At 42.5% G+C, this 17075-nt stretch overlaps 1 protein-coding gene across 10 annotated transcripts in view; it reads right to left on the bottom strand.

Moving 5' to 3' along the window:
* The window catches only part of si:ch73-103b11.2 (early endosome antigen 1), a 48233-nt gene extending 31864 nt beyond the window's left edge, over positions 1 to 16369 (bottom strand). For 9 of the 10 annotated variants that reach the window (XM_034570080.1, XM_034570081.1, XM_034570078.1 and 6 more), the window contains exons 1-3: positions 15544 to 16369; positions 12001 to 12078; positions 10599 to 10664 (exon numbers count right to left, since the gene is read on the bottom strand). In XM_034570080.1, coding sequence (XP_034425971.1) covers positions 10599 to 10664; positions 12001 to 12078; positions 15544 to 15663 — 264 coding nt within the window. In that variant the 5' untranslated portion in view covers positions 15664 to 16369. The remainder of the gene's footprint in view (positions 1 to 10598; positions 10665 to 12000; positions 12079 to 15543) is intronic. The other variant, XM_034570087.1, reaches the window with a different exon arrangement.
* Between the last annotated feature and the right edge of the window lie 706 nt (positions 16370 to 17075).

Below are 17075 nucleotides of genomic sequence, written 5' to 3'. Positions count from 1 at the left end.
TTTTTTCCACATGCTTCTGTCAGGGAAGTAGACCTCAGAAGCTGGAAGGAATGACTTATCCAAATCTCTCGGTGGCTCAATGCGCAAATGCATGTCACAGAGATGCCACAATTAGTTTCTAAATAAAGCACAGCTATTAACACCAACACAGGTTATTTGAATGCAATGGCTACTCTTGCAAGGGCCAATAATGATTACAGCTTGGTGCTGTGAATGCTGGAATGGTTTTAATTAGCTACAACACTTTACGAGTATTGTTCACCTTAATGTTCTCTTCAAAATAGTGCCAGTCACTCACTTGTAGAGCAGTAAATCCTACAGTTGCAGCTCTATGATTAGCTTTCAGTCTCAACTACTACAAAACAAAAAGAATATGAGTAGTTCTAAAATAACAAGGTTGCCTGGCACAGCAGCATTTGGATCACTGCAGTGTCCCATACAGTGCACTGACAAAGCACATTGAAAAGTAGGCCAAGGTGAATCTGCCCCCAGTATGCTGTAGCTATCGTAAAGTTCTGGCTCTCAGTGAAAACTATTCCAAAAGGCTCATGAAATTACAATTAAGAAGCAGTTATTCTCTGCAACTCTGGCTACAATTTGTGAGGAAATTACATAAGACCTGCAGTAAGGTTTCAAATACGTCTCTGATAGAGACTGCAAATCTGCCAAAGCCTTGCTAAGTCAATGCAAATTAGCCCATCAGGCAGAAGGGAAGGGAAAAAAGGGGAGGATAGGAAAAAAACGTTCTTTTGGGAAAACAGCTAATATCTCAATGCAGGAGCTGGCTGTTTTTCCACAGGACTGAAGAGCAGCTTCCTAAATGCTCAGCTATTCAAAAGAGCCAATACCAACGCAGTACTTCTACCCAAAATTAAACCTGATTCCTTCTTTTGCTGAGGATATGTTTCATGATCTAATCATTCCACAAAGAAAACCATGCATTCGAGAATGCATCACATATGCCCAAACAATGACTTTTCAAATATAACACGGTATATAAATTACAAACTTAAGATTTAAATGAGAAAATGTACTATCAAATAAGACTAAGAATATGAAAAATGTTAATTCAAGGGTTAGTTCTATACATGGGTCAGTATTCTCCGACCATAATAATGAAACTGAAAGAGTACATCATGTGACCATTCACGTGCACTTGGCATGTGGTGCTACTGTAAAACAGGAAGCAGATTGTCTACTCTGCAGTTGGTTGCTTAGTAATGGAAAATACTACAAACGAGAAACAGCAATGGTAAAAAGAGTACGTGGGAACAATGTTGAGGTGGAACTGTTACTAAACGTTTTGTATACACCACTGATAGTCGAGGCATGACTGATAAGGACCAATCAGGCAGCGAATGTGGGTGACTGCTTCCAAACATCTCAGTTTCTGCCTCTCCATATTACAACCCAGCCGCAGAGTTTTCAAACTAAGATGGGGCCGGCAGCATTTTCAAATTTCTCCATTATAGGCACTTGAAAACTCAGTAGTAGTGTGGACTGCAGTTGTAAATGTCGCAAGAGTGATGCTTTTGAAAACTAAAACATGGCAGTGTGGATGTAGCCACAGTACTTGGTTAGTGTGATGTCCATAAAAAAAGCAGAATACAATCTATCAGCATATTTCAGATTACTGCTTGTCAGACGTTTTATCTGAATATAATATGTTCACTCGAGTAGGAACACAGCAATTCATCCATTGGTTAATTTCAGAAGGACTGTTGTTTATTTAGTAGAGGGGGCATTTTTGCCGCTTTCTCTTTTAAGCCGAGAGAAAGCATGGAGGAGAGCAGCACTAAGCCGATTAGGTGCTGAGGCTGGAGGTGGGCCAGTCCATGGTGGCTGGAAATGGGAAGTTTGGGCCAGGTCCTGGTAAAGCTTGAGTGGGTTATTAAAGAGCAAGTGGTTCACCCAACAACAATTCGCAACAAGCCAACATACTCGAGTTGTAGGTAGTGTGGATTTGACTAGCAAGACTTAACCATGAAATAAGACCCAAAGCTGTAAAATGTTCAAATGTATGTAAATGTCTTTCTAAATATGTTGTGAAATGTATGTCTTACCCTTGCTATTGTATTCATGTGAAACATCACCAGACCCAACTTTAAGGCTGCACTTTCTATCTCTCACTCTCAAATATCTTGGCTGCAGAATCCTGACCTCAACAGATGGTTGGATTGGCAGGTCGCCAGGCTGAGGTGAAGGGCTAAAGGTCATCCTATACACCTGCACCTGTTGCAGCTCTGAAAGACATTTGACTGCAGCTGTGGCTCACACAGGCCATGGCAAAGGCTTACTAGACACCCGCTCTCAGGCCAGGTTACAACTCGATTTAATCTAAATGAGACGTCTTACTACAGAGATCTAACGTCTTACTACAGAGATCTAACTAACCAACCTGCTTGGGAGCAGGATTCTAGTTTAGTTTACCGGTTTCCTATGTTTAAAGAATTGTACAGCCAAATGTAATTTTAAATGGAAAATAGTTCCTCCTTCTATACAGTTGCGTGAAAATGAGAGTAAATCATAATAGCTGCAATTTCACATTCCTGCTGTCTCAGTGCCACACACCGTGCTCTGCATATGCAGACACCTACCCACCTACCCCACTGTTTTATTAGCGGCCCTGTCTCGGAGCTGGCTAACCCCTCGCCCTGATGCTTTAAATGAAACCTTTTGTCAGTGTCCTGGTTTAGTGTTTAGAACAAACTGAGCGAGCAGTCCGTCAGGCCATGTTTGGCTTTATAGGCAAGGGAGGGTTTGGGGGAGAGAAGTTACACAATACTGCTGGCTGCTCTCTCCAACACAAATGATTTATTGGCCAGAGAGAGCTGGAATGAAAGACAGAGATGCGAGAGAGTGGCAGAGTGAGAGAAAGTGAGGCGGTAGAAGGAAGGAAGAGTGAATCGGATTGAGTAATGGGAAAGTGAGGACCGTGGAAGTGAGAGTGGACACTGGTTAAGCCAGAGCCTCCTGGAGCCGGCCTTTCTCTGCACGGTGAATGGCTGGAAATCATTAAAAAGAACAAAAAATGAAGGAGGGCACAAAGAGAAGGATGGTTAAAAGACATCCTTAAAAAGGAGCCTTTTAGAAACTTCTCACCATGGTGCAACAGTGGACAGCCATCAAGAATTTTGCTCAACTCCACCTGGCAATCATATTCACCAGGAGAAATTTGAAAGAGAGCACAAGTTCACAACTAACTGGAATCCCACTGATACTTTTCAAACAACCATTATGCCTTAATGCTGCTGAGAGACCTAGTGCCCGGTGTTAAATGATCCTGTCCACAGTCTCACGCAGCAGTGAGCACAAATATAACAACAGAGTAGAAGGCTGAACCAGAGACTTTAGACCAGAGAAACTCAAAGCACATAAAAGAATCCTGAACAGAAAAGTGTGGAATTCCAAATATGGCAATTGTATGGCATGTATCCCAACCCTCCCACCAATAAGCAAATTGGCTGTTTTATAGCAGCCAAACTGGGACACATTTTAAGCCAATAGTGTTGTTGCAATGACGCAAGTGCACAGTTGAGGTTCGTGATGTTTTAAACTGATGTGGTGTAAGTTAAGTTAAGGTAGGATAAGGTCAGGTATGCTTTATTGTCCCAAAGGGAAACTTGTCTTGGGTTCCAAGCCACTGCATCACCTACAGTACAATAGAGCACATACATATAACAACAGCCTAAATACATAATTAAACATAAAAGCTCCTGGGAAAAAAGAAAGTTTAAATGTGCTATACTTCTAAACTAAAGGCAATGATAGAGAGTTTCACTCCTATTACTTTTTGTTTGGTAACCTGATGGAAGATGGGCTGAATGAATTGAAATCAGATTTAAAAAGCATTATAGCGATTCAGTCCACAATTTGGCATCCTGAACCCTATTAACCAAACCAACCTTCATAAACAACTTCTCTTCAAACCCCTAGAGGGGCAGCTTAGATTCTTTATCTGTGTTTGAGTGTGCACACTGGGGGACAATACAGTTTTACTTACTGTAATTAGATTTTAAGTGCCATTTGAGAGACATTATTTTTAGACTCATTAAGCCTTTTGGCTGTTGAACACACACTCACACAATAAATTGCAAATAGGGGGTGGGGGAGAGGTCAGCCAGAAAACTGAAAAAAATGTCTCCCTGTCCTTCACGTTTGATCTGTAAGAGTTTACAACAGGAACAAAACCACAAGCTGAGATTCAAATCAGCTGGAATCACGTTTCTGGGCAATTCTCTGAGTGTGTACGATAAATAAAGTGACAGTTTTAACATATTTTTATAAGCTCAGGAACCTAACGTTTAGAGAGGATTCTTGGTCCTGACAGAGTTACTGTAATTCTTCCTTAAGAAACTGAAGCATTCCAACAGTGAGTAAGTGGAGAGTAGATAAGATTTTTATCTTAGCCACATCCGGAGAGGTGTAGTGATTAAAGCCAAGGCAAAAACTAAAGAGCACAGATTAGACAACACTGGAAATATCTCGTAAACATGTCTTCCTTAAGGTCTTTGATTGTATTTAGCTCATCTCATCTTAATGGTTAACACATTTTTCCTCAGCACTCATATGGAAAACGGACATGCATATTGGGTCAATTGGAGGAGAGCAAAGGTCCCTTATCAGCTATAAGTGTGATAAGTGTGAGCTGTTGCCCACATAAGTGTGAGCTGTTGAGCCACTGCCCACACAGGGACATATGATCACTTTTCATAATACAAAATTACTTTCTGTAATCAGGTCAATCAACCTTCAGGGGATCAAAGTAAAACTGCGACTTGTTTAGAGAAGACAAGACCTTGCCAAGTACCTTTGACATATAGAAAACTAAATATAGTCCTGTCTTAAGTTACAAGGCTACAAATGATAATCCAACATGTTCTCTGATGATGCGAGAGAGACACTTCTACTTCAAAGTGTCTGTTGTCCTGATAAAACTCTATTTCCAGGAAGGGGTGGGCGTGGTGCTGTATTTTTAGGAAAGTGTGCTCTCGTAAAACAACCTTTTCACAAATCTTGTGCTCTTGAATATGGCTTATACCACAGAGGATGGCCTTTAACAATCTAAAGAAAGACATTTTTGCAGATTGTTTCCATCATTAACCCTGCGCAAAGAAGCCCTGCATCACTGCCAAAATCATTTACAGTGTCCTGGGGGAGAATGTAGACAGTAGGGATGTCTCAGTGTGGAAATTTTCCCACAGGGTGATAAACACATGACAACACTGGTGTTACCTATTACACTGGACAGTTAACGAGAAAAGATGTGTCAGCTCAACATCTGTAAAGCGTCTACTTTGATCTTTAATGCTGGATTTGGCTGCAGGCAATGGCGTACTTGAAGGTGTGTGTACATTTTAGAAGTGTTACCTCCAGATGTTGCCACCTTCATCAGACAAAGTGTGCAGATTGCCTTATTATCATCAAGTTTGTTTTGGTCATTCAGGTTGAATTCAAAATGTTGCCAAATGCTTTGACACCAAATCTTCAGCTTTGTCCGTTAGCTCTCCTCTCATCACATGATCTGCTCTGCTACCCTGATGTGACACTTTCCACTGGAAAGTGGCCATTTTTTATTTGATGAACAAGGGCACTCACTGATAACTGAAGATGGAGATGCAAGTGGTGGCAAGAGTTGCTTACGCTGTGGCTCACCGGAATTACACTCCTCCAGCCAAAAGCAGAGACGGCCATGACAAGATCTAGAGTTGGGAATTTGGAACTGGCATAAAAACTGAGAAATCTACAAGTGTTTTCCATTTCTCTACACAAAAACAAAAACAAGGGAATATTCTTCATAACTACAGCACTGGCCCGACAGCCTTGGGATGTGGGGTTGCCATTGGGTTGAGTGGCAGACAGTGTTGCAGACCCTGATGATTACAAGCTGTATGAATGGCTGTTCCCATGGTTTTGTGGCTTTGTGCAATAGGAACAGTGACCCCACTGTAATCCATGGCTGTTTACATTCCAGCAGATCAGTTCCTACTGGAACCATGGGGAAGGAAGGGCAGGGGTTAAAGAAGACTCTCACGCACCATATCTCTACTACACCAACACACGCCTCACCCAAGACCCACACTAAGTAAACAATCTACAATATGGAAGGCTTACACCATCTTATCAACCTGAGCAGTGAGCAGCATCTCATTTGAATCGTTTTAAGACATGAACTCCAGAGGATGTCCAGGAAATTGGGTTTGGCCAATTTTTCGGAGTTTGTCTTTTACGTGTCAAGAACGCAGCAAGAGATTGTCCAGGTTAGATGTGTTCAGAAAAACAGGAAAATGTCCAATGCGAAAATGTTTAGGTGACGCGTTTGCATTTAGAGTGCTGGGGAAAGCACAGTCTTTTTGTTTATAGCACATCGACATTGGTGTTGGCCCATATCACCAAATCTTGAAAGTCATTGTCTTTCTACGTCGACATCTTTGTCCGTGTCTTCTACGTGTTTGGCACTGCATTTTTACCTTGCAATATTTGTATCCTTCCTTTCAGTTTGCATGCTACAAACATCATCAACACAACTACTCGCTTGCTGTGAACTCCTGCGGGCCTGGAGGCAACAACACAGCTCAGAGACCTTGTCCACTCATCCATCCCCTGGAAAGCCCTCCTCATTCCCAAACCAAACACAAGACAAAAGCTCCTCAAAACTGGCTGGAAATAGCCCTTAATTTCATGTTTCACTGGGGTAGAACAGGGAGAGGGTTTATGCGTGTTTCAGCCTGTCAAAAGGTCTCACAAGTCTGAGGGCAAACACAGGGCTGAGGTGGTATATGATCACATCTGAGAGATCGAGGAGAGGCAGCGGAATAGCGGGCCTCGGGTTTGAGGAATGCACAAATGTGTAGCAAATGAAAGGACGATTGACCAAACTTAGTTCTTGGATAGTGCTTTGGGGCAGTGGTCCACTATTTGAATTCCAGTAAACAGCGGAAATTATTTCAGCTAAGATAAAAATGAGAATGACTTCAACAGCTGAAACGTCATGAGAACACCATGTTCTTGTTGGAGTAACAGTGGAGTGAGTCGGAGGAGTGAACTTCAGCCAATACAGTGTAAAAGCAAATGCAATTCGAGTGTCTCTGAATGGGTCTTTTGTGTCTGCAACTCAATAGGTAGCCTCGTTTTTATCTGCAGGTATACTGTGCTTGTTCAGTCTGAACTCAAAGACATTAACTGAGCAGCATGAGAACACAGAGTGCAAAGTCTGCTCCGAGCACCAGCGAAGGCCTTGAAATGAAATGAGGAAACATTTGCAACAATAATAAAAAGATGGGAAAACAAATCTAAGTATGAAAACAAGTTAGGCTTTGCTTCAGTGCAGGCTCAGAGAACACAACAGAGATTGAGACACAGAGGGGGAAAAAAGAATCATCCGAGATCATATAATGAGGGGATGAAAGGTGTGTGTGTGTGTGTGTGTGTGTGTGTCAGCAAGAAGAGGTTACAATTAGGTCAAAGTATTGTCAGTGGGAGCTAGGTGTTGCGTGGGACATTTAGGACCTCAGAGCGAAGCGGTTATTAGAGTGTGGGTGTGATTATTTTAACTCGCACTGATGTCATCTAAGTGCATTGTGGAGCTGGATAGTTCTTTACACCCACATGCCCAACCACAACGTGATAATGGATATTGAGAGGGAATGTGTGTTTCTCACATCACTTAAACAATTTACACAGCATAGTATGGTTTGACTTATTGTTCATGTTCGTTTTTTTCTTTATCTCTAAATCATTTCCAAGTCCAGTATCAACAAAGGACTGCTAAACCTGAACCCAGTTAAAAACTAAGGGTTCTCCTTGCAACACCTGTTCTTGACACGGCCTCTAGATTCAAGCCCCCTCGGCCCCAGGTGCATTCACTCTCTCCCTCACACACACACACTCTCAAACAGAAACATGTGCAGCTCAGCACAAACTGAAACTCTGTCCAATCCAGCCTTGCACATTTGTTTGGATGCTGTGTCTGATGTTTTGTATTTTTCCAGCTACTGTAGGAAGGCGGTCCGCTCGCCATATGACTGCGCTTAGAGACAACCTCAGCCCACATACTTGTGTTCTGCTTCCAGAGGGTTCTGTCCTGTGTCCCTAAAGTCGGAGCAGAGACAGCCAGAGCTCTCCACAAAACAGAGAAAAACTCTGTTCCATGCTACACATGCCATGGTCAACTGTTGCCGAACAAAAGGGACAAAACACGTTGCCTTGGCAACATTCCCCTGAAATAACCGTGCTGGGTGTCTCTAGGAAAATCTCGCTTGTGCATTCAGCAAATTCTGGAGACTGAACTGACAGTGGATTTTGTGATTGAATTTATCTTAAAGGATACTGTGCTAAAATTCTGTGAACTTGCTTAGATACATTTCAACTTTAGGCATGTGCCAAGAACGACCCACTAAAGCTGTACTAACACATTAGCCTTGCATGGCCGAACATGTTCTATTCAGGCCAATATTTTCAGCTATTCACCATCTCTATCCTTCCATTCAGTGACAGAACACATTTTCTCTTCATCTTGCTCGTACTGCAGCTAGGTTCTCTTCTTTTTGCCACTTGTCTCTTGCTTGATGGCAGTGGTGCGTCGTGTTGGGTGTTCACCGTAGGTGGGCAACCCCAAATCAATTGCTCAGAGAACTGTGATCTCTCCCAGGCTTTTTCTAACCCATTTGATTCCCCCAGAGCTATGCCACATCCTGCAGGTTGGGACCACAGCCCATCTGGGTTTGGTTAGAGCCAAGACACAAGAGCCATAAAACCCGGCCGAGAGGAAAACAGAGGGGCGCCTCCTCATCTGCAGCCTTAACCAGTGTTCTTCGATGGGAGCTCTGATGTGGTCAGGCACAATGTTACACTAGCGAAAGCGGGCAGCCTTTAGGGTTGACCTGATGTCACTCACAATAAAGCTTTAAACTGGTCCTAATGTCAGTCTCTTTCATGTATTGAATGTTGATTGGGGCCATTTGAAACTTTCTGAAACGTGAAATTGAACGGTCCATTTTAAATGTAATATGAATATGATTAAGTGAAGCAGCCCAATATTTGTGCCAGATATGTGTGCAAATTAGCCAAGTTTGTGCAGCTTTTTGTTCAACATAAATCACATTATTCTAATTTGGATTGTGAAGCATCTATATTTAGTGTCACTTGATATTTCCAGCTCTAGACCCTGCTACCCCCCTCTCCTTTTGATCCTCCATTCAGAAGGGAGATGAAAAGATGAAGAGTGGCATCCAGAGAGAGCGTTGAATGGAAGGAGGACATCCGCCTCTTTCCTTTGTCTATTCCTGTAAACACATCATCCATCCTTCTCATGTCATCCTCCACCAGTGCCTCACGAATACTATTATTGGCTCCAGTTTGAAGATGACATTAAAGACAGTACAGTACTTACTTCTATATGTTGTGGATAAAATGCCAGGATAAGAAACATTTCCACTGGTCTTGGATGCAAAAGTAGCCCAGCCAATTAACAAGTGCCAGATTTCTATTGAGTGAATGCAATTACAGTGAAGGGCATAGAAAAATCTACATAGCAACCCAGCCTCTGCTGCTTCTGTTGCATAAAAGGCCTCTTCTCTCACAACAAACACCTCGTCACAATCGGAATCAGGCTCAGAAAATAACTTTTAATGATACCTGCAGGGTATAGTTTTATTTGGAATACAGTAAAGGGGTCAAAGAAGCATCAAAGTGTTGTTTCAACTACTTGTGCTTTCACCTCATTTTAAAGCACATCCCACGCTTAGAAAAAAAAAGCTGTCAAACACTGCTTTAGGTCAATCAATATACAGTGTGCCCACATGGTGCACTGCATATAGAACTGAAAAGCTATATACGTTTGTGAACAAGTGACCTACAAAACATGTGTTGAAAGTATATATAAGTATATAAGTATTTATATCAAATATATTTACAATTTCAAAACAATATGTTGACTAAATGCCTTAGTCAACATATTGTTTTGAAATTGTAAATATATTTGATTACCTGCGCCGATTAAGATCACTAAAGATATTAATCTCTCTGCGTTAGTGGTTTTTCCAGTTTTTTTCCTCTCAGAACAGGAAGTTGCCACGGGGCTTTTGCACAATGTGTTAGCCACTTAAACAAACACACACAGCTCGGCACATGACTTTTAGTATCAACACCAAGTGGTGTCACTTCATTCCTTTTGACACCGCAGTGCTAGTTGGCTTAGTGTTTAACACATTCACTAAACACTGTTGAATGCAAGAAAGCACGGGTGTTGACGGTGTGGTGACTGCATGGTCAACTGGCAGGGAGCCCGTTACTCTCTCCACGAAGGTCTCAGATTAAAACACTAGGAACAGAGTAACTGTACTTACAATTAAACTATTGACTGACAGGTTTTTAGAGATTAAAAAGGCATCTCCATTGTTTCTAAACAATAAAGAAACTTTCACTATGCTCAAATAATTTTATAGAGGTAATTATATAGTATAGGATTTTATTTGCTCTAATAGACCACACCAACAGCTATTATTTGATATCTGACCATTATTTAAACATATGGTTATGGTGTATTTTGTTTAGAAATATCAAAGCAAACAAAAAATGACAACAAAGCCTTGACTCACCATTTCGTCCAGAGCATAGCGAAGTAAGCCATGCTCGTAGAGGATGAAGAACCTCCTTTGCCATTTCTGTAAAAAAAAAAAAAAGAAACAAGACAAATTCTTCAATTAATGACATGGTCACTAGAGTGTGGATACCTTGAACAAAAGTTTTGAAATGACAGTCAAGTTCGGGTCAGGTTTGGTCGCATCAGCTGGGCTTTATTCTTGACTTTTGACAATGTCTTGTCATCCTGCAAAAAGATGGAGTCCTGCCGACTGAAGAAGATTAAACTTATCATATTTCTGAAACTACAAGGTCAGATTTAACATAGAGGGGAGTCAATCTATCTTTTGCTATTTGGTGCAATTGACATGTTAACAGCTTCCATTGATCTTTTCCATCATTGGCTCCATCAGCTCTCTGCGGCCCCCCCTCTATTCTTAATGCACCATTTTGTCTCAGTATTAAATTACCTGAGCTCCAATTCCAACAGAGCCCAATCCATGAAATATTGAGAAGTGCTTTGTAACCTAAAAGGCACTGGAAGGTCTCAGTGCGGATAACGCTCAAAGGGGATGTTAAAGCCAGAATGTAGTCATATTAAACTAAAAATCAATTACATCATTCAACCATCAGGCCTGTACAAGCAACCTGTCACACTACAGTGATCCTAAAACATGACTCATCCAAACGCATCAGCACTTTTTCTCTGTCATTTGTTTGTCGGTCAGTCAGAACCTGACCAACATTGCTCACCTCAGCACTACGTACAGGCCACCAATTATACCCCCACAGTGAAAGGCTGCTGGTAAGAATAGGCAGAGCACATGAGTGATGATGTCAAAGCAGCAGCAGACTGTTGACAGTAGTTGAGCTGAAGGATCCAGAGGTGCTTTTTTTTTTAAAACCCATATGGAATCCATCAGTGCTGCTGTGAGAACTGGGACTTTTCCCTTCTCCTCCCCCACATTCTCCCTACTCCTCTTTGGGATGCACCACCACAGTATAATCCTGGAGCTGATAAAAGAAGTTGTGTGACGGACTAAGGCTCCCGTTACATGATGCTTGGGGAGTAGGGGTCATGAAACAAAGTCAATATAAGACTCATTATTGTCTGAAAATGGGGCGTATTTAGAGCCACAGGAAACTGCTGAGTCCGCGAAACAGCTACAGAAGCTGCAACACAGACCTCCTGTTTGTCAGATGAATTAAACTTTATCTTTCTCATTTGTGTTTAACGCAAAATTATCTTACGGACTACGAGTCAACAAAACTCTTCCCCTTTTATGGATATACGACATTGTATTCAAACGTTTCGTGAACCAAATGTTCCTACATTAGAAGGAAGCCAAAAACAATGCTCACTTCTGATTGTAATTAATTATGAGCCCAGCAAAGGTAAACACTTGTGAAACCACTTACTCGAGATCTGTGTAAGGGATTGTCAAAGTTTGTTCCCTCAGGTGCCAGCAGCAACCATCCTCCATATATGGGTTTGGCCTGTTGAGGGGAAAACACAATTACAGTGTTGAAAGCAAACTCATAAACAGAGACATGGACATACCGTCTAACATTTCAATCATGCACATCTTTAATTCCTTGTAGATACAAGCTAGTCCCAAAGTTTATACTACTAATTCTGGCCCAATATCTACCAGCAGTGAACTACCACACACGCATTTTAGTTCAACTGCAGGGAGGTGTGTGTTAGTCACTAGCTGCTTCGAGTTGACTGCAGGCTACATTCTCCAGCTGGCTGTATTCCAGAGCACCATGCTGCCCTGGAAAAAAAAAAGGAAAGGCTAACACACATGATTTTCCCTCTGATCCTCTAAGTGGGTGGAGGGGGCAGCAAGAGGCAGAATTTAGCAGGAAAAACAGTGGATGAGAAACAGGAGAGAAAAGTGGCACAGAGCCCGAGAGCTTTTGTGGTTACGGATTTGCAATTCAAACTTGTCCGGAGAAATACAAGTTGGCCTGACAGTCGTTCTTAAATAGTTCTGGTGCATACTTGAACCATAGCCACACTAGTAGTCAGCAATTGTTTGCCGGGCTAAAAAAAATAAAAACCACCCCGCATTACCACAGTGTGGTTTTGTGTAAAGGGGGGCACACATTTTACAAAGCGTTTACACTCATTTCTTACCTGCACCCAAACAGCTTAACATATTAAGTATCTTACGTAATTCACCACCACACTTCACCAATTCTGTGCACAGCAGCCTACAAATTAAGTCAAGCATTTACAGCCGTCTGGCAACTCCGCATTCCTCTATTGGTGGTTTTGATTACAGTCATAACTTCATCCCATGTAAAGCCAAGTATAATCCACCATAAAATCCTCTTTCACTTTGATTACAGGAGGTACAGTGCATTTCTCAGCCGACTGACTCCGTAAACAAAATGACATAACAGGAATTTTCAATCGTAGGTCCCAGCTATGACCTTGAACAGTTAAGAGTTGGAGCAGATGTGCAAGAGAAACAACGTTCAGACAATGTTAGACATTTGAAAACAGTGAAAAGTGAAGGCGCACGTGAACAGTACTTTAAAGATGAGACTACAGCAAGATATTTGGTAATGGGAGGTTTCTAGAAAGCTTGAGAGGGAATCAAAAGTTGATACTGGGACACTGGCTGCTTCCATTCCATTGTAACATTAGTCTATAACCCAAGGAGAAACCCTGAGACTCTGCAGAGTTTACAGCAATGTCCCATCTCTCCTCACATGACCTGACAGCAGTCCTGATGGGGGGGCCTCTTAAGCGAGAGAAATAGACGAGGTGAATGTAGGTCATTTTTTACCCTTCGATTGCTCTGTGGTTAAAACAGAGTAATTTGTGTGTGTTCATGTGTGTTCTCATCTGTGTGTTCATTTCGCAATGGCCCCGAACCTCTTATTCCCTCCCATCATAAATGATGAGTGTAATACTGCACCGATTGAGTGGTGAGTTGGTGGGGAGGGCGAAGGGCGAAGGGCGAAGGGCCGACAACAGTTCTGGCTCAGAATAGTCACAGACCTTCGGTATCTTCTCGTAGCAGGACTTTAAAACAATGAACGACACAATCTGCATGCCGTCAGTCGTCAGTCCCTGACAGCAAAATGATAACCTTCCACTGAGTGCAGTCAACACAGGAGAAGCATGATAGCCAGTGGGTCAGAAATTCCAGTTAGAAGGACAAAAACCCTCAAGACTATTTCCATCCCCACACGGAAGCCACAGATCATGGCGGAGTACATTACAGGAGAACGCGGAGCAATGTCCTGACCCTGCTATGTTGAAGATATCACCAGCTGGAGAGGTGTCGGTCAGATAAACTGTCTGGATACAGATGACACCTAACCTGTCCCTGTTAAACAGCTTACCAGAAGGAATGATCATGATACAGGCTGACCTTGTTTATCAGTGCCACTATTCACAACCTGCCAATATCAACAGCACAGATCAGCCACACACTGCAAGTTAATAAAACATGTGCAAACCGACACAACTCACGCCAATGGAGAAAACATCATCATCAACTTGGCAACACATTTGCGGCCAATAGAAAACCTGCTGCAAATACGCCAAACACGACCAAATACTCCCAACAGAAGTGTTTCCAGGGGACCCTATAAACATGGCTGAGACACGCTTGTTGTTGCCATGGTTTATGACTCGTGAAGTTACAAGCTGAAGTTGGCTTTCACTGTGTTGTTGGAAAATGCTTATTTTAACATTGCATGATTGCATGATTCAGATGTTTTTTGCAGATTTATGCCGTTCACCTACCTCACACGTATTGTTATCTCACCAATTGAAGTAATCTGATGAAATACACTAAATAAATTGAGAAACAGGCGAATATCATGTTAGCTAGCTATAAAACTAATGTTATCTTTTACAGATCAACAACGCCAAGGTGAAGACAAATCCCCCTGATCTAAAAATGACAAAGTTAGCATGTTATATTACCAGCTATCATGACATTAGTCTGTTTCTCAACAATGCTCATCGCGTTTTTTGGGTCCCCTGGAAACATTTCTGTTGTGTGTTTGGTCGTGTCGCGAGTATTTGGTTGAGTTGTGGGATTTGGCCGGGTTGTTAGGATTTGGCCGGGTTGAGAGTATTTGGTCGTGTTGACACTATTTGGTTTTGTTAGAAGAAATTGCTATTGTTGGGAGTATTTGCTAGTGTTGACAGTATTTGCTAGGGTTGAGAGTATTTGCTAGGCTATGAGTATTTGCAGCACATTTTCTTTTTGCCCAAAAAAGTATATCACTCTTGTTTTAAAATCCTTGCACTGGCTGTCTGTATATTTTAGGATTGATTAAAAAAATTGTTTGACTACTTTTAAAGCCAGGCATGGGCTGGCTCCTCCCTATATTTCCGACCTTGTATTTCCCTACGAGCCAGGACGCAGTCTGAGATCCTCCGGTAGACCTGTTGTATCTCTCTTCTTAAGACACATGACTTTTATTATCTGTATCCCTATTATTATAAATATTTTATCTGTTTGTGACTTTCATACTGTTTTTTGTAAAGCACTTTGTTACTTGTATTGAAAAGTGCTACACAATGAAGGTATTATTATTATTATTAGTGCCTGTAATTGTGACAGAGGCAATAATGTGGGGAAGAATGGGATAAAACAAAACAGAAGCATTATCGCAGGTTTTGACATTACAGCAAGATTTTAAATGCTATCACAGGAATAACGTTAACCCAAATAACATCAAGTGACAGCAGGGTCCTGTGCTGCAGGGCATGGGGCTGGGTGGAGGCCTATATCTGCATGAATTAAGGTCAATAAGCCCCCTTGAGCTGGAAACTAATTATGTCCAATTAACCCAACCTTTGCACTTCGCGGTCTGTTGACATGACTAACCCCTTTGAAACGTGCACATCAAACTGAAACTCACACACAACAACAATAAACAGGCAAGCCCCACAAGTATGTACGAGACATAGAATATAAAAATCACCTGATTGAAGTCCTCATCGTTGAGCAGATGGGATTCTCTGGGCTTGAAGCAGTTCTGGCATTTGCTCTTGTTGAAAATGTTGGCTTGGAATTTCCGGCAGGGATTGTCTTTGAGTGACATGATTGATTTGTACAAATTTTAAAATAAAAAAAAATCAGATGAATCCAATAAGTCTGGATCCGGATCAGCCGCGGATGGAGAAATGTGAAGCAGAGAAAAATGTCAAAGTCCGTGAAAGTAGTGCGCGGTTCACCTGTACTCGGCGACCTGAGGCGGTGACTGACCTCCGGGTTAAGTGATATCTATGTCGGTCATGGCTGCAGCTGACCTGCGAACTTTTTCTCTTAGCACACGGGCTCCAGGAGCACAAGTTGTCGGCCAAAGTTGAGGACAGATGTGCGCGGGCGGTGCTTCTCCTCCTCCTCCTCCTTTACCCACGACCTCCGGCGGGGTGGCGGCGGCGTCTCACAGGTGACATACCGGGCCTGGAGCTCGCTGCGAGGGTCCCGGGTGCCTCCATCGGGCGGACAGGCTCAAACCGCGGGAGGGAGGGAGAGTCCACCTCGGCCCCCTCCTCCTCCTCCTCCTCCGCCTCCTCTCTCTGTATGTGTGTTTCTATCTAACAAGTGATACCGCGCGCATTGCCGTTAAACCTACTTCACGCGTGCAACGTCTCCCGTCAAGGCCGAACCCCGTTGTCCAACTTCAGCAACGCCATAGCGCGGTTGTCACCCCGGTGGTTCCGCAGCCCCTCTGCCCGGAATGGTTCGCAGTCTGCGGTCGGTGTGTTTTCGTCAAAACCGTCGCTCGGCTCCGAGCTGAGTGGTGGTGGGGGGGTGGGCGGTGAGCGACAGCCACCCGGGGCCAATCAGGTGCAGCAACGCGCCCACAAACCGAGCCCGTCGTCCAATCAGAAAGCCTGGAACAAAAAGACCCAGTACTTTCGCCCAGGCTCGGTGGGCTTTAAAGAGCCCGTGACAACAAATACTCACTTCCATGTTTCCAATAACAGGCTGAGCTCACGATTCTCATCACTGGTGGGGTTTTTTTTGTGGTGTGTCCAAAATCCACAAGAGCAAAGGAAAACAGAAAGTTAACTACATGTCAGAAAACTTCACCACCCCCCCACCCCCTTCCAATATTTTACATTTAAAAACTGGTTGTGTAACATTCAAAACTGAAGATTTGTAAACATGACCGATGAACAACATTACATGTGATGTGACTGTATGAAATGATCTAGGTCCCCACAACATGAGTAACACCGAGGTCACACAGAAAGAAAACGAAAGCAAGAAAGAGAGAAAGATTATCAAATTATGGAAATAAAGATATACTAATTACAAATACTAGAGTATTTCGTTTTCCTGGGCATTAAAGGTCACACATAGTAGTGTTGGAGGTGCACAGCATAGTGTGTGTACTAGTTAATAGTGTGTAATGCACTTTACTCAAGTATATTATTGTAAAATTGTATATCATGTATTTTAATTCTGCCTAATTTGAGAAGGTTCCTGGTTATTATAAGTATC

This window comes from Hippoglossus hippoglossus, chromosome 19 (assembly GCF_009819705.1).
Source record: "Hippoglossus hippoglossus isolate fHipHip1 chromosome 19, fHipHip1.pri, whole genome shotgun sequence".
Taxonomy (NCBI): domain Eukaryota; kingdom Metazoa; phylum Chordata; class Actinopteri; order Pleuronectiformes; family Pleuronectidae; genus Hippoglossus; species Hippoglossus hippoglossus.
This window is presented reverse-complemented; position numbering and strand designations above follow the sequence as displayed.